At 35.2% G+C, this 21382-nt stretch overlaps 2 protein-coding genes across 3 annotated transcripts; one reads left to right on the plus strand and one right to left on the minus strand.

The window, feature by feature from the left end:
* Window positions 1-837: 837 nt before the first annotated feature.
* LOC131955877 (uncharacterized) lies at window positions 838-12213 on the minus strand. The gene is made up of 15 exons (XM_059320175.1): window positions 12127-12213; window positions 10346-10640; window positions 9477-10009; window positions 9213-9314; window positions 8726-8930; window positions 8175-8285; window positions 7272-7463; window positions 6707-6796; window positions 6483-6607; window positions 5450-5534; window positions 4737-4945; window positions 4264-4439; window positions 3525-3585; window positions 2516-2628; window positions 838-1155 (listed from the first exon to the last, which is right to left on the minus strand). Exons 2-14 carry the CDS (start codon window positions 10635-10637, stop codon window positions 2527-2529), a joined length of 2283 nt encoding a protein of 760 aa, XP_059176158.1. The 5' UTR covers window positions 10638-10640; window positions 12127-12213; the 3' UTR covers window positions 838-1155; window positions 2516-2526.
* Window positions 12214-12522: 309 nt separating this feature from the next.
* On the plus strand, window positions 12523-18986 carry LOC131955892 (uncharacterized). Of its 2 annotated transcripts, XM_059320189.1 has the most exons (5): window positions 12523-12812; window positions 14254-14396; window positions 15018-15214; window positions 16767-17022; window positions 17565-18986. In XM_059320189.1, exons 3-5 carry the CDS (start codon window positions 15030-15032, stop codon window positions 18456-18458), a joined length of 1335 nt encoding a protein of 444 aa, XP_059176172.1. In that variant the 5' UTR covers window positions 12523-12812; window positions 14254-14396; window positions 15018-15029; the 3' UTR covers window positions 18459-18986. The 2 variants fall into 2 exon arrangements, with proteins under 2 accessions (XP_059176172.1, XP_059176173.1); XM_059320190.1 differs by lacking the exon at window positions 14254-14396.
* Window positions 18987-21382: the final 2396 nt, after the last annotated feature.

The following is a 21382-nucleotide window of genomic DNA, read 5'->3' on the forward strand; positions in this document are numbered from 1 at the left end:
ATATGTCCCCAACATAAGGTGGATCAAAATGATCAATACTAGCATACTAGCATACGTCCCCAACATAAGGTGTATACTAAATGATCAATACATAAGATCAACCAGCATACATCCCCAACATAAGGTGGATATTAAATGATCAATACATAAGATCAACTAGCATTCATCGTCAACATAAGGTGGATACTAAATGGAGTGGACCTACCACCGCACCATGACCAGACTAAACAATACCAACAAAATTATAACTGCATTCCACTCGTTCCTAAATTGCAGATTACTTGACATTTTCATACACATTTCATGCTACTTTTGTTTGATTGTGAAGTCAGGTCTGTCATAATTGGTAAGTAATGTGTAGCTGGATGTCCAGCAATCTACTGAGACAAGCATGTGGGGTCTGCTGATTGGGCGTCCTGCGCAGGGAATCTGGGGTACTACTTGAATCAAAGGCTGACACCCTTGTGGTAGTGTAACCCAAGGAATGTTTACATTTAAATCATTCAAATTTTAGTTGAACAAGCAAATAGAATTAAATTGACATTTTGAAATGTTTTCCTAATTAAAATGAATAATTAGTTTACTTTCTTTTTGGAATGAATAAGTATACTTTCTCCTTGAAATCAATAAGTTTATTTTCTCTTTAAAATCAATATGTTTATTTTCTCTTTGGAATGAATAAGTTTACCATCTTCTTGTATGCAGAATCAAGCAATCTACTTTACGACAATGAAAGGTATACAAACACCCAAAATCTACTCATGGCCACCTGGTTTGCTACTTTTAGTCATTGGCCGTGACACACAATATCAAATGTTCAGCCATTAACTGTTTTTACACATAAAACTACGTATTAATACGAGCAAAATAATTGTTTGAAAGGTTCCACACTTTATAAAGTGAAAGTGTAATAAATGATCATTGTGAAATTCTACTTAAATAGTAGCCTACAAAACATCATACCCCACACATACACAGTAATCTCCAAAATACAATGGCCTACAAAAATCAAGGCACATAAAATACAATACTCCCTAAGGACAACTGTTGCTATTGATAAGGTCAAGTAACTCTTGTTGTCTGAATATGTTTAGTCACCACCAGATAAGTTGTTGTAGTACAGCATGTGTGTGTTCGTCCATTCACTTCATCATTCTGTAAAAAAAAAATATATTCACTTCATTCTATTAAAAAAAGTATTCACTTCATCATTCTATTTTTTAATAAACCGGGAGTGATCTCCCCTAAACTTTCTCGAATATTCTTATATAAAACAACAGGGGATGGGAACTCGGAATATAGTTATGATTTTTAATCCATTTTAAATACATAAGCTTTTTAAAATAAAATAGAATCTCATAGAAAAAAGTATTGCACACCAAGCGAACGCCGAATAAAGATGTTCATAATGGTGCGCAATATTATTAGTACTTTATAAATTTAGATGCGTTTTTGAGAAATCGGAAATAGCGTAAATTAGTACTTCCCGTCAACGGAAATTACTCAAAATTTAACAGAAGGTAGAGAATTAGATCTTTTACTTACATGTGAAATTTCATTTATCTATCTGAAATAGTACTCAAGTTATAGGCTTTTGAAAAATTCAAAGTAGGAAAAGTACCACTTCCGGTTATCGGAAATCGCTTAAAAGTTGATACGGATCTACGATTTTGATAAAATACTTATATATGAAATTTCATCAACCTAGCTGTAACGGTACTCAAGTTATCGTGTTTACACACGGACACACAGACAGACACACAGACAGACACACAGACATACGGACAAGATTGCAAAATTATGTTTTTCCGTATCAGTGAGGTGTAAAACGCCGAGATTTGTAAAAATCTCGATTTTTTTTTGCACGATTACAAGACTTTCTCTATACTTCGTATATACGAGAAAGTAAAAAAGTATTCCCTTCATCACTCTATAAACAAGTATTCACTCGTCATTCTTTAAAATCAGGTACACACTTAATGGTCAACAGTGCAGATGAAGTAGAGTTCACCTATTTCTCTGACCACTGCATTTAGTGTGCTCAGTTCCGTGCCCAACTGCCTTTACTTTCCCTAACATGATTCTGGGACTCAAGGACATCCAACACACTCTAGTCGGGGATTCAAACTCAGGACTTTAGGGTTAGCAGTCGAGCGCTTTACCATCCAACCACCTTGTCACTAGTTATGCTACTACTATTTTACATAGTTATACTGCTAATAGAGTGTTATAGCACCAACAGTGACATAGATACAAATAATATGCTACACTAGATTTATACAGTACTAATAGATTCTTATAGTACTAATACTAATACTAATAGATTTTTGTAGTAATTAATTAAAGTGCTTACAGATTCTTATAATTCTAATATATTCTTATAGTAATAATAGATGTTTATAGTACTGAGTTTTTATAGTAATTAAAAAAAATTTTAAAATGTTACAACAGTTAAAGATTAAAGGGTGTTTTCATTTCTTCTAAAGTTTCATCGATATAAAAATAGTTACTTTACTTAAGAAACAATTAGTTCTTTAGATCCTCAAAAGCTTTTGATGCATGGGCCAGATCAGGCAGCAGAACCAAATTCAGTTTGGTCTCAAGACAATGGTAGAAAAATTCTGGAGCCTAAAAATGGCAATAAATTATTAATACCCTGTTAATATAAACGTTTTTCATAGATTTGTTTTTATCTTTAAGTATTGGGGGTCGTCCATAAATGACGTCACACTCGTAGGGGGGTCCGTAATTTTGTGACAGTGAGTGATGAGGGGGAGGGGGGGGGGGGGGTTCAGCTGGTGCGACCTCACACTTTTGCATTATAAAAAAGCAATGCTAGAAAACGAATTTTAGACGTTATTTCGCATTTTAGAAAACTGTTTTAGTAAATTGTAATAGGAATTGATTAAAATACTCTATTTTGACAGAGTTCAGACAAGATTTTGGAGAAATATCGATGTTTAAAAAAAAATTCAACTGCAATGTTGAGGGGGGTTGTAGGCTGAGGTGTGACGTCATTTTAGTGGGGGGGTCTGGCTTTTTGTGACGATGTGTGACGGAGGGGAGGGGGAGGTAAAAATTGTCAAATAAAGCATGACATCATTTATGGATGACCCCTTGAGAAAATTGCATGACTAAAAAAATGTGCATGCCAACTAAAAGCACCAATTACTTTAAACAGCAAACTTTAATTAGATCTGTTATTAGATCTTAACCTAGGTCAAGTGTCTTATTTATTTGAAACAAATAGGTTTGGTAGAAGTGGGTACAATTTTGTGCGCAAATTTCCTCCCATAATGAAGCAGGACGAGGAATCAAGTTAAATAAAAACTCTTAAACTGACATAATGTTTACTCATGTCCTTACGTTTGTTAACTACAAAATATTTTGAATAAGTCAACAAAAAAGAAAAAACTGAAATTTTAACCACCCAACCATAAAAAGTTGTAAATGTTAAATGATGTTGCAGGTTTGCATGATCTTAATGCCAAATTTTGTAAAAAGAAAAATGCTAAACAACCAACCTCAAATTTTAAATTAAATAAGAATATTATTTCTTCCAAACTCAATTTCTGAAGACTAGTGCTGAAAAATAATTAGTCAAGTATTAATGTTGTAAAATATTATGTCAGATCTTTAATAATATCATTTTTTTAAATGAGAAGGAACATCAAAATATTTTTTATTTATTACCACAGGTGATTGATTTTTTTTTTTACATTTACTGTGAGAGGCAAAAGAGAGGGGAAAAAACAGATTTTTTTTGTACCAGTTACTTCACTTGCAGATATAATGAAAATGCTGCTTTTATAAGTAACATGACTTGTTTAGAACTGGTTATATAAGAAGTAGCAGAGACTTAACTTGTTATATAATAAGTAGCACAGACTTAAGAAAGATAAGATGTAACATAGACTGATTTAGAAATAGCAAGAAGTAACCATGAATGATTTAAGCACTGCATGCACAAGATACACACACTTAATAAATATTAGGTTGTATAACAAGCACATAATCATTTAGTAACTCAAAGTATAAGTAGCACAGAATGATTTCAGAACTAAAGTATAAGTAGTGCAGAATGATTTCAGAACTAAATTATAAGTAGTGCAGAATGATTTCAGAACTAAAGTAAAAGTAGTACAGAATGATTTCAGAACTAAAGTATAAGTAGTACAGAATGATTTCAGAACTAAAGTATAAGTAGTACAGAATGATTTCAGAACTAAAGTATAAGTAGCACAGAATGATTTCAGAACTGACCTTTGCAGCTTGTGTGTTGTGAGCCACTTTGTGATGTCCTCAGTCGTCCAGCGTTTGACGTCTTCACTGACGCTAGGCACTGTGGGATGTGTGGGCTGACACTGTGTTGGTGTCAGTGCCAGGTGAGATGGGGGAGGTACAGTAGACAAGCCACTCGACACTTTGGCAACAGCTGGCTGTGGAGAATCATTCATACATTTGTAGGAATGTAACAGTGGTAGGAATGTAAAATTGTAGGAATGTAACAATTGTAGGAATGTAACAATTGTAGGAATGTAACAATTGTAGGAATGTAACAATTGTAGGAATGTAACAATTGTAGGAATGTAACAATTGTAGGAATGTTACATTAGTAGGAATGTAACATTTGTAGGAATGTAACAATTGTAGGAATGTTACATTTGTAGGAATGTAACATTTGTAGGAATTTTACATTTGAAACACTATCAATATCTTTTAATATGTAGGCCTACCTGTTCTACACAATCTGTCGTATCCTGGTCAGCATACTTCAAGACAGCCTTCAACAAACCTTCCATCGGCGTCTGGAATGGGTGCCTGCCACTGAAATCGTAGTAGAGCTTTGATCCTAGAATCAGGCCCAGCCAACCATCAGGCCGATATCCTCGCTGCATTATCAGGGGAATAATCTTCTTGCGTAGTTGGAAGGCATACTCAGCTTCTGTATACAGTAATTAGTTAACTCATGTCTCAAATTTGAAGATTTTTGTTTACAGTATATAGGCAACTAAAACTCAACTATCCAAAAGGTTTATTTAATGTAATAATTGCTTATTACTAAAAATTAATACGCTGCAGATAAAAAAAAACATTAGAAGGACAGAACCAGAACTATATCATTGTATATGGATTGTAAAAAATGAAAGGTTTGGTTTTTAAAGTAGAAAATTTTGTTAACGTTCAAGAGATTGAATAATTCTTTAAAGGATTTAATAAAAATTGTAAAGGATTTACCAAAGTTCAAAGCAAGTTAGTAAATATATAAAAACTTTCACTTTTAGCATTAGGCATATTATAGAGTTTAGTGATGTTTATCTCCCTTGTGTGGTTAAGTAAAATGGGGGGTTAAAGAAAACAAGATTAGCCTGCTTTTGATTTGTTACTAAAAAAAACACAGGGATTAACCTGACCTTAAACTGCTAGTAAAGAAAAGATTGAGAGTTACCTGCTCTTGTGTTGGGCCTATCCTTGTACAGCTGAGACATGGCAATGATGACAATACTAGCATCCTCCACTGCCTTAGCCATGGCCTACAACATTAGAGAAGTCAACATAACACTTCTGTCTATGAGGTCAAGGCTCTCTTTAGATACATTTCTTTCTAAACTAATTGAACTATTGGTCCAAAATCAGGGTTACCCACCCCTGTAGCAATGAGGTGTTGTTTTTTAAAAAGACCCCCTCCATGCAATTCATTGTAGATTTGGCACCCCTTCACCTCCTCACAATTAATCGTTGATTAATAACCCTCTCTCCCTCCATGTAATTAATTAAAGTTTTGATTCCATTCTGGACCTAAATCACCCCCTCCAAACACACACAAATTGTGTAGGCTAATGCAGCTATGCCATATCCACCAAACTCCACCATTAACTACCAGTGTTTCTTTCAGACATTTTCTCCAAGGAGTGGGAGGGAGGCACCAAACTTTTGAGGTGGGGGGGGGGGGGAAGTTGAGCAGACTTAAATTTCCGGGTGGGGGTGGGGAAGCAACACTAGTTGAATTATATATTTTCTATCTAAATTATATATCTTTTTAAAATTTGTTTGGAGGGGGCGGGGTTGCACCCAGAGGCGTAGCGACCCTTCCCGGCACCCGGGTACAAACTTTTCAATTTGCCCCCCCCCCCCCCTCTCGAGATTTTGATTTGCACCCCTCCCTTGAGATTTCGATTTGCACCCCCCCTCAAATTTTCTATTATTTGCACCCCCCCCCCCCCTCGAGATTTTGATTTGCGCCCCCCCTCAAACTTTCGATTTGCACCCCCCTCAACCTTTCAATTTATTTTTCCAACCCATTTTTGCGCCCCCTAAGGTCGGTGCCCGGGGACATATGTCCCCCCCCCCCACGTCCCCCCCCCCCCCCCCCCGCTCGCTACGCTACTGGTTGCACCTTCCCATGATGAGATGCCTGAAAGAAACTCTGTCAACTACTGGCAGTGTTAACTCTCTTGCCACACACACACACATAAGACTACCTGCAGTGTTGAGCCCCCCATGTAGTCTATGTCTATCCACACAGGGACCCCATTAGCTCGAAGTTCATGACAAATTTTCTTGATCACATCTTGGTTTGCCCATTGGTAACTCATCATCACATGACCTGCAAAGTTTGTTTTCAATTGAACTGAGTTAGGCCTAGTTTTTATTGAAAAGGTCTAGTTAATTTTACCCATAATGCACCAACTAAGCATGAAGCTACCTTTGAACAAAGAAGAGTCAGCTGGCTGGGGAAATGAGGCAGTCTCCTTTTTTGGTGTAACTGCAGTTCTCAGGGTTAAGATTTCCTTCCCTAGTGAAACACAAAATAACAAAATAATTGTTTAAGAGAGTAGTTTTTAAATGGCATTTATGTTCCACACCCTATTATCACAAATAACAAAAACCCAGCCCTAATTAATATTTTTTCTCTTAAAAAACTTACAGACTTATGCTACTTTTACAAATCCCTAGCCCTAGTGGGGGTTTATGAATCACAATTATGACTTACATTTCAAAATACGGTCTACTTAAATTAAATTAAGTGTAAACATACCAACAAAAGAAGAGAACAAAATTTTTTTTGATAATGAAATAATTAGCTGAAGTAGACCTTAGCTGTTTGGTTGAAATTGTAACTATTTACTATCTGGGATTTTAAAAAAAATATGCATACAATTTTTCCCACTGCAAATACCAATTTGATTAGGATTTATTACCAGTTGCATCATAAGATAAGGGTAACGACCGCAATATGTGACACCCGAACTAGTGACGCCACGGCTTACCAATTTCCTTGAACTTCTCGGACTCGGCTAATTCATTTCTGATAGACCACAGGACCCCGTGGAAGGCCTGTTTTCTGGAACCATCCGCCAGTGAGTACATCCTGTACACCTTCTCCACTAGGTTGGGCTCGTCCAGCATCTTTTTCTTGTTCTCATCGTTGAAAGAAAGTGCCCACAGTGCATTAATGGCCTCTGTAAGTTTTGTAAGAATTAAAATCTTCCCGTTACATTTTTTTAACAGCTGTAATACACAAGTTTTCTTATGCACTGCATAGCTGTAGAAACTAATCGGAATCCTTGGCTAAAATAACCAACAACAATTAGAGTACTGATGTAGTCAACAGGCCCCAACAAAAAGACTTCTCCAATTCATGAATGGTACTTAATATTGCTGAGTGGACTAAGTAGCAAAATGTATTTGAGCACAGCATAAATTCAAAATCATATCAGGATAATATCTTCTAAATACTTTAGAACAAAAATGTATTTTAGGAATAAATAAATAAATAATAAAATAATAAAATATTTATTATATATATTTTCTTATTATATATATATGTATATATAATTGCAGCCAAAAAATATTAAATCTATTAATTCCTTTACTTTTAACTTAACATTTGTATCAGGAGAAAGGGTCAAATCTAAAAATATCAAAAATTATTCTGGAGCAGAATCTACAAATTGAATCATAATACAAAAAAAATCGTAAGCTAGTTTAATTTTAAACCAACAACATTTTATTTTATTTTGATTAATCAAACAATCATCATTTTACCTAACAATGCTACATCGTTGTATGAACTTGTAGCAAATTTTTTGTCACGTTTCAGTATATAACTTACATTCGATTTCACATTCGATTTCATATTCGATTTCATAATGAAAAAATACATAAGTCACCTTTCGTTTCACCATCGTTGCCAACATTTAAAAGATTAACAAGGATTGGAAGGCATCCCTCTTGGACCAGAACTTCTTTGTTTGCATCATTACGAGCTAGCTGTCGTATGGCTTTTGGAAATAAATCACAAATTATTTTCATTAATATGAAGTTTACAAAGAGGGTTTTAGATGTTTGTTGTGGTTGGTTTTTTTTTCTTTGTAATTTCAGACATGGCAGTCTATCAGGTGAGTTAAAATAATTTGTTACAGCATGAAATATATCTACTGGTCAATGCTTTCTGTCAGTTATGAGCAACATTACATTACAACAGTACATCCAAGTTGAATCACCATTTTAAGTCAACACTAAGCAATTCATTCAGCTAAGGAATTGATTCATTTGTGCAAACAGCTACTTCAATATTAGGAATTGGTTCTCCTTAATTAGCATTTAAACCCATCACTTCTCAATAAGCTATTACCATTTCTGGTTTAATATAACCTCATAAGTTCAAGGTAAGTTCAAGGTTCAGAGGTGAAAAGACCATGTCTATAAAGTTAAATGTTACCTCTGGTTAATTCCTCAGCTGACCAGCCCACATCTTTATGACTTTCCTCTTTCAGGGCATTGTCCAGCTTTTTGAGAATGAATTTAAACAGTGAGGAGTGAGTAACAAGCAATTCAGCTTCCTGCTCGTTAACTAGGTCAGCTAAAATTGATATAGAGGATAAACGTATGGTTTCCATATGTGAGTCAAGATATGGACTTGTAATCTGCAAGAAAAAACACATACTGATGAATTGGAATCATAGGCATACTGATTTTTAAAATATATATCAGAAATTAAAAATATGATGCATACTAATCTATTAAATTAAGGATTATTAAAAAGTTTGAAACAGTGGAATTGGGATAATTTTATAAAAATTAACTTAAGCTTTTGACTTTAACTGTAGGAAATGTAGTTTTCATTGTAGGATATAATTTAATTGGAATGACTTTTTAAGAAAAATATAAATAAAAAACTCGGAACAACATGAATCTAGATCTTTAACCTTGATGACTCCCAATTCCCGCAAAGTAGGAATATTCTCTTCTCTAACTGCGCAGTTGTGAATGATTGAAAGGGACCACTGGAGCATTTTGTTGATCTCATGCTTCAGAAAACAGAAAAACAATAGATATATTTGTATAAATTGATAAAGAGAGACAGTAAAATGCTTTAACTACTTTCATTGCAATAGTCCCACTCTTTCTTCACCTTGGTTTTAAAGAACCAAGCATGCTATCTTTAGAACTACAACAAAACTGTGGCTTACAGGAAGACTTTTATCCATATGTAGCTGCATCCTAGCTTGAAGAGACTGCAGCAAAAGCTGCAAAACTTTCTGTTGCTTTGTAACGATATTTTTTATTTCATGCTGATTGTCACTGTAGTTTAATAGAATTAAAATCATGTTTTTGACCGGAAACCAAAAATCATTCAAAATTTTTCCTTCACTGGTTATATAGTCCATATTTTTCAATGATTCAGACAAAGCATCACACAAAATCTGAATAGTTCCGTGTTTGATGAGAGCAAGGCCGATATTGTTTCTATGTTCAGCAATCACAGAGTACGGCACTTCCCCAACCTTGAAATTGAAGTAAGATTTGGCTAGAACAAGAACGCACTGCCTGAAGTCATGGGTGAATGGGGCACCTTCTAGGACTGCGTCACGAGTGACCGTCTTCTGCAACAACAGCATCTTCTGAACATTCTTCTCCAAAAAACTGTTCTTCTTTTCCTGTATGTCATCTTCTGATAATTTTGTGGGTGCTGACTTGCCTCCTTTGGTTGAGGCTTCATCTGCTAAAAAATAATTTTAAAAAATGTTAATGTTGGAAAATGTTGTTAAAATAAAGAAAATATAAAACAAACTTTCTAAAAAATTTTCTTATAGTGTGATGCAACTTTTAAAGGTTCAAAAAAATCCTATAAAAATGCAGGTGTTTGGGTAAGAAATTTAAAGTTAAAAGCTAAACTGTCTAGTGTTAAGATGGGTCTCACTTCTAAATTTAAAAAATGAATCTGTCCTGACTTCTTTATTTGTGAACAGCAACATAAATGCACAAACAATATGATACACGGGGCATACTTGATCGTTATAGAATGTTTATGTGAAATAACAAAATAACATGCCCCTACCTTTAGAAATTGGGTTTTTCCTAATCTCACTTTCACTTAGTATGCCATTTTTGGACTCTTTTAAAGTAACTGAACTATCGATGTTGGTTATTTCGGACACGTGGCTGTCTTTATCTGTTGCCGGGGGCACAGAATAATCCATGTTCATGTCGTATGGTTCAGGGGTGATTATGATATCAGGGAGATTCATCTTCCTCTTATGATTGAAACTAGATGCCATTCTGCTTTGTTTTGGGCTCTGATGTGAGGCCTCTAGGTGCACTGTCTTGCATGAGGACGAGGTTGACCCCATGAGCTGAAATAGCGTGAGTGAGAAATTTGGCAAAACGTCTCCACGACATTTATTGAAATAAATAGAAAATTACTGTTCTGCCGCACCAGTTGTACCCCTATCATTAAACAGAAATTGAAGATAAGTAAATGGTAAAGTTCCCTTTTTGAATCTGTCGGTCCATGGGGAAAGTAAAGTAGAATTCACTTATTTCTGTGACCATGGCATATGAAGGGATAGCGTGGTCAGCACTTTGCCCAGCTGCCTTTACTTTCCCTAATGTGAGTTAGGTACCCATCAGAGCTGGTTGGACTAAGGGATGTTCTACTGACTTGAACCAGGATTCTAACTCAAGACTTTCGGGTTAGTAGTCTAGCGCTCTACCGCTAGGCCACGTCTTCCCCTAGTAATTGAAGATGATGAGGCTTAAATCCTTAAGTTAGAGTTCGAAGTATCATCACTGAATTATTATCTGTGATACATAAAAATGTAGCTACGGCAAACTCAATTGAAAAACTCTTTTAAAATATGTTACACTTACACAACACAAAATCACAAGGACCCATAATCAAGATTTGTTTAAAGTGATTATAAAGTTTCACAGAGGCCTGTTCAAATGTTTTTTAACAATAAAATGGCAATTATATTCTATGTGGCATTTGTTTTGTACTGCATATCCAGTAAACATAAACTTAGTAGCAAAAAAGTTATAGCATTATTATAAAAACTCCAGAAATTACACAAAGCCAAAATATTTCAACATAAGCATGGTTCTGTTTTTTTTAACAAAAGGGTAACTTAAATTTAATAAGTATAAGTAATCATGTGTAAATCCTAAAATTTTTACCATACTGACATTATCTGCATTAATAATTTATAATACTAAATTAAAACTAAGTAGGGTCGAGATCTATAGTCTATAGGCCTATTTCACTTTGTAGAGAATCAATTGTTTTGTTTAGTACAAGAATTATTTTTTCACAAAAATATAAAATAGAAGTCTACATTCTACAATAATGTAAGATTATTAAGTATTAGGCCCTATAATTTATTATTAAGAGATTTGCATTTTTAAAACAATGAATTCTTCACTGATTATAACTATAACAATTTAATTTTTACTAGGCCTAATAATTTTAATTAGACTAAAATACTAAAAATATTGATAAATGCTTTTACTGATTAACCGATTAAACATTTTACTTTTACAAATACAGCTCAATCATTAAGTGTTAGTATATTAGATCTATATATTATATATATAAATAATTAAATTATGGATCTAGATCTATCTATAATTTTAAATTTACGTTAATTTTTTAATAGCAAAAACATAGTAGTAGTAGTAGTAGCCAACCCAGTAGGTCAATAGAGTCTCTAGCAATTTATTTAAATTTTAAGACTAAGACAATTTTTTAAGTTCTGACTCGAGTCTAGAGCTGACGCGGTAAACTCCTAAGAAAATTAAGATTATTTGGAACTTGAAGGAAACTCTGCGAGCCTTTTATACCTTTGAGCAAATGCTCCCTTGCGTGCTAGGTCATGGGGGTAATAGAGAAGCTCCAAAAGTTTGTAAACAGCAACCAACCTTCTCTTAAGAGCAGTGTGGAACAAGGGAAAGCACTCATGTGAAGCAATGCATTGATTAGTGATTAGCGTTATTCAAGAGGGGAAAAATAGCGATAATAAATTATTTATTGTTCATTTATGCTCATTTTTATAAAATAAAAATATTTTAAAATAAATGTGAAAAAGGAGTCGTTGAAAGTGTAACTTATGCTGTACTCAAGGTAGTGACTTTTTTTATTGGGCCTAATAAAAATAAAATCAAACCAGCCGTAACAACTGTGTTAGTGTTTTTTTTTTCCCCAAGACGAGTTACTTCTTGATCTCGCTCATTATTTACCCGTTTCCATGGACGCCTTTGTCAAAGATGTGTGTAATCCAGTTGAGTGTATTGTAAGCCTAAGGGCCAGGACCAGTAAAGTAAAAGCGTCACATGTTCAAGATGTAGATCGAAGATTTTAATGGAAAAGACGTTTTGCTGCTTTCGGTTAATTAATATACAGATTTTAGGCCAGACCGCGGTCACCGCTGAAGTGCCCTCATTGGCCGCATCGAATTTATTAATATTTTAGTTCAAATCAATGTGTACTGATTAGTACGGTTCACTGAGCTTGAAGACGAGAGCCCGGGGTGAGTGCTGCTCATAGTTTGTTGCGTGATATTTTGTCATTGGTTTTCAAGCCTATTTACCGTATTTAGACAATCACCACTCTCCATCCAAATCGACTTCATTAGGGGTCATCCATAAATGACGTCACACTCGTAGGGGGAGGGGGGGTCCTTAATTTTGTGACGATGTGTGATGAGGGGGAGGGGGGGGGGGTCAGATGTTGCGACGTCACATTTTTGCATTATAAAAAAGCAATGTTAGAAAACTAATTTTAGACGTTATATCGCGTTTTAGATAACTGTTTTAACAAATTGTAATAGTTTAGACAAGATTTTGGAAAAATATCGAAGTTTAAAAAAAAATCAACTGCAATTTTGAGGGGGGTTGTAGGTTGAGGTGTGACGTCATTTTAGGGGGGGGTCTGGCTTTTTGTGACGTGTGACGGAGGGGAGGGGGGTAGGTAAAAATCGTCAAAAAAGCGTGACGTCATTTATGGATGACCCCTTATGTGAAATAATATGTAATATAATAAATAATATGTCTTATATGTATTATTATAATACTATACATAATACATATTATTACACATAATAATTATACTATAATGTATAGGATAGTGCATAGTCTATCAAGAATCCAGATCTAATCTATAGTTATAGCCTACCAACCAATAGTAAAAAATACCCTGGTCTTTCAACATGAATAAGTAATTACTAATTACTAGCTTCTAGATCTAGAATCTAGTTACAGTTAGAAATGTGGCATTTTATTTTCGTCCATCATTCTGGTCTTCCTTTAATTAATAATTAACAAACAAATCAAGCCAGACTGATCAGTCGATATTTCAGTGCTCCCCCTAGTTGAAAGGTGATAAATTCTACTCCGTCATGCCTCTAATGATGAGATCATGATACATTTTTAAACGGTAGGCCTACTCTGAGTGGATTGAATGGTTTCTTCCAGTCTACTTGGGTATGGTATATCAGATTCTATAACATATATACGCCTATATCTAGTGCCTTTTATTAAGCCCTATTAAATATAAAATATAAAGGCATAGGCCAAGTGACTTAGCTTGTTGAAAATTTAGCCTACAGGAATTTGGTTTTCTCCACAGATTTATAATTATTAAATATCCATACAATCAATATGAAAACCCAGTTAGAGTCTTAAAAACAGCATTAGGCTAATCCATTAGGGTCTACAACTGTTTTTCTCTTCTAATGGTGGATAATCAGTTATACTTTCCTGAATTTTGTAATTCATAAAGTGATCTTGGGCTTACAGATTTGGTAAATGAAGAGTTAACAGTTGTTACCCATTAAACAAAAAACTGAAAAATAAACCATTTCACAAGTAGATTTAAATATCTAAAGAGGGGATGAGGACTTAAGGGTTTGGTCTTGTTATCAGTAATACTGGTTGGGTTATCACATCACTTTAATCCTTCCTCAATTTCAGGCTTGAAAAGAAAATAACTTATTTACAAACCAGACTGGCAAGTGAACATTTCAAATATACTTTTTTAAATGAAGAGACAGCCTTAGTACTAGTCAAAAGAAGTATCAGAATATAATTTTAATTCCAAACAAACAATTTTAAAGGTCAGTAGGCTTCAAATAACTTTTGTAACACTAAGACTGGTTGAAAGAAAAAATAAACTTTTATTACATTTTGGATGCTTATTTTAATTTGAATATAGATTTCACAGTTACATTTTTTGCAGCACATTCATTAACATTCAATTTTGATTTGTTTTTGTATTTAATAACATTATTTTAATTGGGAAATTTATCATTTTGATGAACACCTTTTGCAAGGTTGTGGGGGAGAAAGGGGGATGCAAGGGTCCTTGTTATTTTTAACCTTTTTTGTGATAGAAAGCATTTAATCCATACAGTCTAATATGGGCTGATGTCAACAAGGCAATTCTCAGCATTTCTAAGTGGGTGGGAGCAGCCAATATTCAGATCAATACAAAAATCTAAAAAATAAATCAATCAGTTATCAATCAAGTTAATGAAGGGAGGTAATGCCTTTTGAGCATAAAATACCTGAAATTATGCAATTAAGTATAGACCATGATTTAAAATTGATAACTAATTTTTAATCCATATATATGGATGTATAAAAATGTGTTATGGATTGTAAATCCTTATATAAGCTTAAAAGTCAAGAATTGTAAAAAGAAGTAGATCTTAAAGAATTATTCTCTTTTCAAACAGACAGTCTTCAAAATGGATGATACTGACTGCCCATCCCAGCCTGAATCTCTAATGATGGATAGATCAGAAACCGGACCTAAAGAGCCTCCTCCAATGGAAAGTTTGCGCAGAAAGTTGCTAGCACATTACCAGAAAGGTGTTAAGCGACCAAAACTACAAGCCTTGAGTTCTCCACTGACCCCAGAAGCAGTGAACAGGTGAGAACCTCTTAACATTCTGACAATTAGGATGTTGCTTATGTAATTAACACTGCTAAGATGTTAAGTTAAATCTACAACGAGATGGAGTACACAGTTTGTTATAAAATTGATGTTGAGGAGAGGGGGAGAAGTATCAAGTTAAGTTAACTAAAAGAAAAAGTTTGAACACTGAAAGTATTCATTTGGTTACTCAAGCACTTTCTTTAACTTATAAATTTACTGAAGGTGCTGTTTCAAATGTTTAAAAAAAAAATCAGACATCCAAAGAAAATAATGGGGCCAGAATAATTAAATAAAGTTGTTGACCTATACAACATACATGTTAAATATTCAAGGAAGCAGGACATTACAGGACTTAACACCCCCCCCCCTGATGTTTTCCCCTGATTTAAAGTACCTAAGGTACTAAAAGCTTTCTTGTGCTTGGGGGGGGGGGGGGAGGGCACACTATTAATACTAATAGTTTCACTGTCTGTGTATCTATCTGACAAGAACGCTCTAGAGAAAACACAAGCAATTTAAAAACTTGCACAGTGAAACGAAAACGAAGTATGACGTCGTATAGTAGAAAATAATATCAAGCCGGAGAGTGCACACAGTAATATGACGTCATTGATTCTCGAGTAAACATTGAATAAAAAGGCAATTTTGTCTAATCTAAGTGGTTTGCGTGAAGAGTTTCTTTCATACAATTCTTCGGGTAGGGGCGAAGCCCCACCCCCGCGTAAGAACGTCTGAGCCCCCCCCCCCCTCCCCAACACAAAAGAAATTTCCTCATCGATACTCTATAATAAAATTACCGCCTAATTAATGTGTCTAATCTAAAAAGTGGTTTTCTTGCAATTTCTTTAATGCAATTCTTTGGGTAGTGGCTAAGCGCGACACCAGTGTTTCTTTCAGACTTTTTCCTCCCCGGAGAGGGGTGGGGGTACTTGAAATTTTCGGGGGCGGGGGTAGAATTTTTGGGGAGGGGACGGACACTGGAAAAAGTATATAATTATATTTCGTTGAATGGGACGGTAGACATGTTTTTTTGGGGGTGGGGGGTGTGTGGGGGGGGGGGGGTTTAGTTTAGAGAAAAGAGACAGCACTATCAGCCTAGCGCCCGTTGTATCCTTCCTCAACGGGCCATTTTTCTCGTAAATATATATTTTCATTTCAACCAGAGGGGTGGTGGACATGCTCCAGAGGGACAGGGCACTGAAGAGGTGCCAAAAAGAAACTCTGGTTGGGGTGGGGGGGGGGGGGAGCTCAGGAAGGGTTGTGGGGTGGGAAGGGAAGGTTAAGAAAAGTGATGTAATATACTTTTTGTGTTTTTTTAAAAGAAAAAAAAGAAATGTTGTGTTTCATTAGAATTACAGTTATTTTTTTTTTAGAGAATGATAACTTTGACTAGATCTAGTTTATTTAGGAAGGGTGGTGGGATATGTATTTCTGATGAAGTTTACTAAATGGTGTGTGGGGTAAATCAAGTAATCTCTTTAGGAGATAATCCACCCCTAATGTTAATTCTTTGTGGTTACCATTTTTTTTTAAATGTCTATTTCAGAATAGCAGTTCCATTATATCTATTTACTGTTTTCTCTACTTTGAAAATTGGCCTGTTCCATGTGATGCCCCAGATGTACGAGGGCAATGACACGGTCATTTTTGTACAGCAGGCAGTGGTCATTGTGTTGGCCACTCAGCTCATGATCAACTGGATTGGTATTCGATATGTTGATTCATCCTATTCATGGTATATTTGCAAAAATGGTGATCCATTAGTGAAAAGAGCTTTAGCAGGGAATACACTTAACCAAAAGGCAAGATAATTTATTTCATTGTTTTTTAATGTCGTGATTTTTAATCTCAGACCCAATGAAAAAGATTTCATCACTAAAAAAATGTATTTAAATTTGTGCATAAGAGCTGAAACTCAATAATAATGAGACAACATTTTTTCTGTGCCTTAATGAAACTATTTCATAAAAATTTCATTATTAAACCATTTCAACATTCAGACATTAACTAAATATTTATCTAAAAATAAGATATGTTAAACTTTCATTGTCTGAATGAAATGAAAGTTACAACTTTAAACATTATACTGATTATACAATTCTTTAACTACAGTTTCAGACATTAAAAATATATAAAGGCTAGTTAATAGGGCTTATGGGATGGTTTGTGAAAGGATAGTCTTGTGCAGACCACAAAATCTTTTTATTTGCCATGGTCAAATAAATAGCCTACTTGACCTTAATTGAGATATCAGCCCACCTAGTCTTAAAGGACATTTTCAAAATTTTTAATAAATAAAATTTAACTGTAAAATAAATTGGAATTTTTGAAAATGTGTTAACAGATCAACCAACGAGATTCATCATCAGCTATGCTCATGTCATTAATTACTGAAGATTCATCCATTCACTCCACGAATGGGCATGCAGGGTTGGAGCAACGAGACTTGGGACAAGAGGCAGCTCAAGCCAATGCTGAGATGAACAAGGTTAACCAACAGATCAGTAGCCGATCTATAGCTGATCTCATCAGTGTCACCACAGATTCAAACTCAAACCAGCAGCAACACTCCATCACTACTGAGGATATTATCTCGCCCAAGCCAGTGATTACAACTAATGGGAAGGTTGTTACTAAAACCTACCCATACTGGTCCTGGGTGCCTTGTTATGATTGTAATCGGACTCGCCCCCCACGCTGCCACCACTGTCCAGTGTGTCGGACCTGTGTCCTAAAACGAGACCACCATTGTTTTTTTGCTGGTGCTTGCGTCGGGTACCGCAACCATAGATTCTTTTATGTATTTTTAATCTGGGCCTGGCTTAGCTGCATCTACGCAACCCTCCATGGATTTCCCTATATTGCATGGTACCTCTGGCAAGATATGTCTTACTTCGATGTATTTTTTCCGATCACCATAATGAGATTTATTCTAGGATACCAGTCGTTTCTTCCAGCCTTAACTGTGACAACTTTAACACTTCTGCTGTACTTTGATGCCATCACCATGACATTCATCTATGCACACACCTGTCTTATAGCATGGGGGTTAACGTCCTTTGAGAAAGCTTATTTAAAAAGTTCTTTGGAAATTAAAGACACACGTAGCCTGCGGCAAAAGATAAGAGCCGTATTTGGCTCATACTGGGCCTTAAGTATAATTATTCCTACCCATTTTTTCTTTGAACCTGAAGAAAATCCCATAGATTGGCCATATGTTCAGGTTAACAAGCACTAAACACAGATACTTAAAATCTTTATATATTCTACAAAATGTTTTTTTAAACCGAAACAAAATGTTTTTTTAAACCGATACATTAATTTTAGTTTTTAAAATTCAATTTGAGATTTTTAAATATAGTGACATTAATATTATGGTTAGTTTTGAATTACCTTAAATGTCTAGTTCTGTTAAAAACAAGGATTTTGAAGATATTTTTCTAAAAAAAAATCATTAGGGCCTAAATTCTTACTTTTATACTCAATAGTCTATACCAGTTTTGTTTGTTATATTTTTATTAAAGAATGCCTTAATGAACTTTGAGCCCAGATGTGAACCAAGTGACACCATTACCACCACCATCAGCATCACCTCCATCACCACTACCAACACCACCCCTGTTTGACATTCAGTGAATAAAATGACACAAAAACTGAGCACTCTAAATTCAAAGAGCTGACCTTTGGTGTCATAGTTCATAGGTCACTGTGAGATAGTGAATCTGAGATGCCAGATAAATTAAATAAACAAATGATCAAATTTTAATTCTGTTTGACTTGTTTTAAACCATAATATTACTCTGTTACTGTCAGCCGTAACTGCTGTTAAATTATAAATGCTGAATGTAATTTTTGTGGATTAATAATTATCCCAGCTACTGTCGTAACTGGTATAAAGTCCTTTAAAATTCGAATAGATAAACATTTTTTAATAGCACCGTGAACATTGCAACACATGACATATTCAATCTATTAGGGATGTCAGCTGATGCATAATTCCATGACACCATCCCTTCACAGAAACAGGTGAATTCTAAGTGCCATCAGGATCCAAAAGAGAAAAAAAAAAAAGTAAAAGTTTCCATTTCAAACCTGACGGTCTATGGGGCAAGTGAAGTAGAGTTCACTTGTTTCTGTGACCTCGGCATATGAAGAGATAGTGTGGTCAGCACTATGCCCAGCCGCCTTTACTTTCCCTAACGTGAGTTAGATACCCATCAGAGTTGGGTGGACTCAGGGACGGTATACTAACTTGAGAACTTTACCTTTAAATACATACAGCGAGAACATTTACTCTCTCTCTCATATATATGCTAATATATATATATATATATATATATATATATATATATATATATATATATATATATATATATATATATCAGAGGCGTAGCGACCCCTCCCGGGGACAAACCCCCCCTCAAACTTTCAATTTGGCGCCCCCCTAAGGTCGGCGCCCGGGGACATATGTCCCCCCACGCCCCCCCCCCCTCGCTACGCCTCTGATATATATATATATATATATATATATATATATATATATATATATATATATATGCCTATTCCATAAGATTTGTTTTTAAAAAATACAAACTCAAGCACACTGTCCTCTATAGCTATACCTTAAAGTATGGAAGAGGTAAAGTTGAGGAGTGGTAGACACTGGTTTAAAACATTTATTTTTCAGTGGGGGGGGGGGGGGCACTGGTAAAAGTATGCATTTTTTAAAATTACTTTTTGTTTCGTCCAGATATGGTAGACTTGCTGAAAGAAGTTGTTTTTTGTTGTTGTTGTTTTGTGTGTTTTTGGGGGGGGGGAAGGGGTGCAGGAGTGATTTCTGAAAGAGAAATTGACTTTAACCTTTCCTCCAGTTTTAAGTTCTTTTAAAGCTTTTAATGTAAAAAAGGTAGGTAATAGATACTGAAAACACGCGATTGTCATTAAATGAAGGGAAGCAACTCATGAAATAAATGGCACCAAACCAACAAATAATTTCTCAGCTGTCTCCCTTTAAATAATAACTATAACTAATACTGCAACTACTACTAAAGGGTCATCCATAAATGACGTCACGCTTTTTTGGACGATTTTTACCCCCCCTCCCCTCCGTCACACGTCGTCACAAAAGCCAGACCCCCTCCCCTAAACTGACGTCACACCTCAGCCTACAACCCACCCCCGCCCTCATAATTGCAGTTGCATTTTTTTTAAACATCGATATTTTTCCAAAATCTTGTCAACTCTGTCAACATAGAGTATTTTGATCAATTTCTATTACAATTTATTAAAACCGTTTTCTAAAACGCGAAATAACGGTTAAAACTCGTTTTCTAACATTGCTTTTTTATAATGCAAATAAGTGACGTCACACCATCTAAACTCCCCCCCCCCCCCCTATTCCCCTAATCACACATTGTCACAAAATTACGGACCCCCCTCCTACGAGTGTGACGTCATTTATGGACGACCCCTAACTGAAAACTGTTCACTAGCTTGGCAGATTTAAACGAAAAATTGTTAATCACTTATTAATACTGGAATTTTTAGTGAATTTGGATCAACATTAAATTAAGTAGTACTTAAATTATCAATTTTATTTCACAGTCGCTTAATATCAATTGCATTTTTTGAAAGAATGTTTTGAATGCTTAAGTCCAAGATGCTAAATACTCTTTATTAACTGTTTTTTATAACACTTCAAATTCATTTGACCAAGCCTAGACCGACCTAGGCTCTAGGTCTAGATCCACTCTTAATAACATTTAAAATACATATAGGAGCCTAGCTAGACAGACATTAGATGATTAGATCTATATAAATACTACATCTACAGGAAATAATAATAGGCCTATTTTTAATTTGAAAGCCTTGAGTGTACGTTAATCAATCTCCGTAATAGTGAGGTAGAACACACTTCATCGACCGCCCAGGCGTCAAGAACGCAGAGGGACGCTTGATTACACTACCACAGTGGCGCCGCGTACGGCCCCTGGCTCGATTTGATCATTGAATGTTGTGTGCCGCCTTGTCAATATTGTAGGGCGCTCCTTGAAACTAACGTAGGCGCCAAAGTGCTCACAGGATAGTGCATGGCGCCTAATCACACCGACAGACGCGCCCGATTCGATTTAGTAAGCGATTATAATGCCCCATCTTGTCCAT

Source organism: Physella acuta, unplaced genomic scaffold, assembly GCF_028476545.2.
Source record: "Physella acuta isolate Inbredline_101_S28 unplaced genomic scaffold, ASM2847654v3 ptg001112l, whole genome shotgun sequence".
Taxonomy (NCBI): Eukaryota; Metazoa; Mollusca; class Gastropoda; family Physidae; genus Physella; species Physella acuta.

Bases quoted from the DNA above. Each gene is read 5' to 3' on its own strand.
- LOC131955877 (XM_059320175.1), bottom strand. From the start codon at position 10,637: ATGGGGTCAACCTCGTCCTCATGCAAGACAGTGCACCTAGAGGCCTCA. The intron at 9,315-9,476 runs GTAAGCCACAGT...TGTTTTCTGAAG, and splicing joins ATATGGATAAAAGTCTTCCT to CATGAGATCAACAAAATGCT. The intron at 8,931-9,212 runs GTTAAAGATCTA...TTTTTCTTGCAG, and splicing joins GGGAATTGGGAGTCATCAAG to ATTACAAGTCCATATCTTGA.
- LOC131955892 (XM_059320189.1), top strand. From the start codon at position 15,030: ATGGATGATACTGACTGCCCATCCCAGCCTGAATCTCTAATGATGGAT. The intron at 15,215-16,766 runs GTGAGAACCTCT...TGTCTATTTCAG, and splicing joins ACCCCAGAAGCAGTGAACAG to AATAGCAGTTCCATTATATC. The intron at 17,023-17,564 runs GCAAGATAATTT...ATGTGTTAACAG, and splicing joins GGAATACACTTAACCAAAAG to ATCAACCAACGAGATTCATC.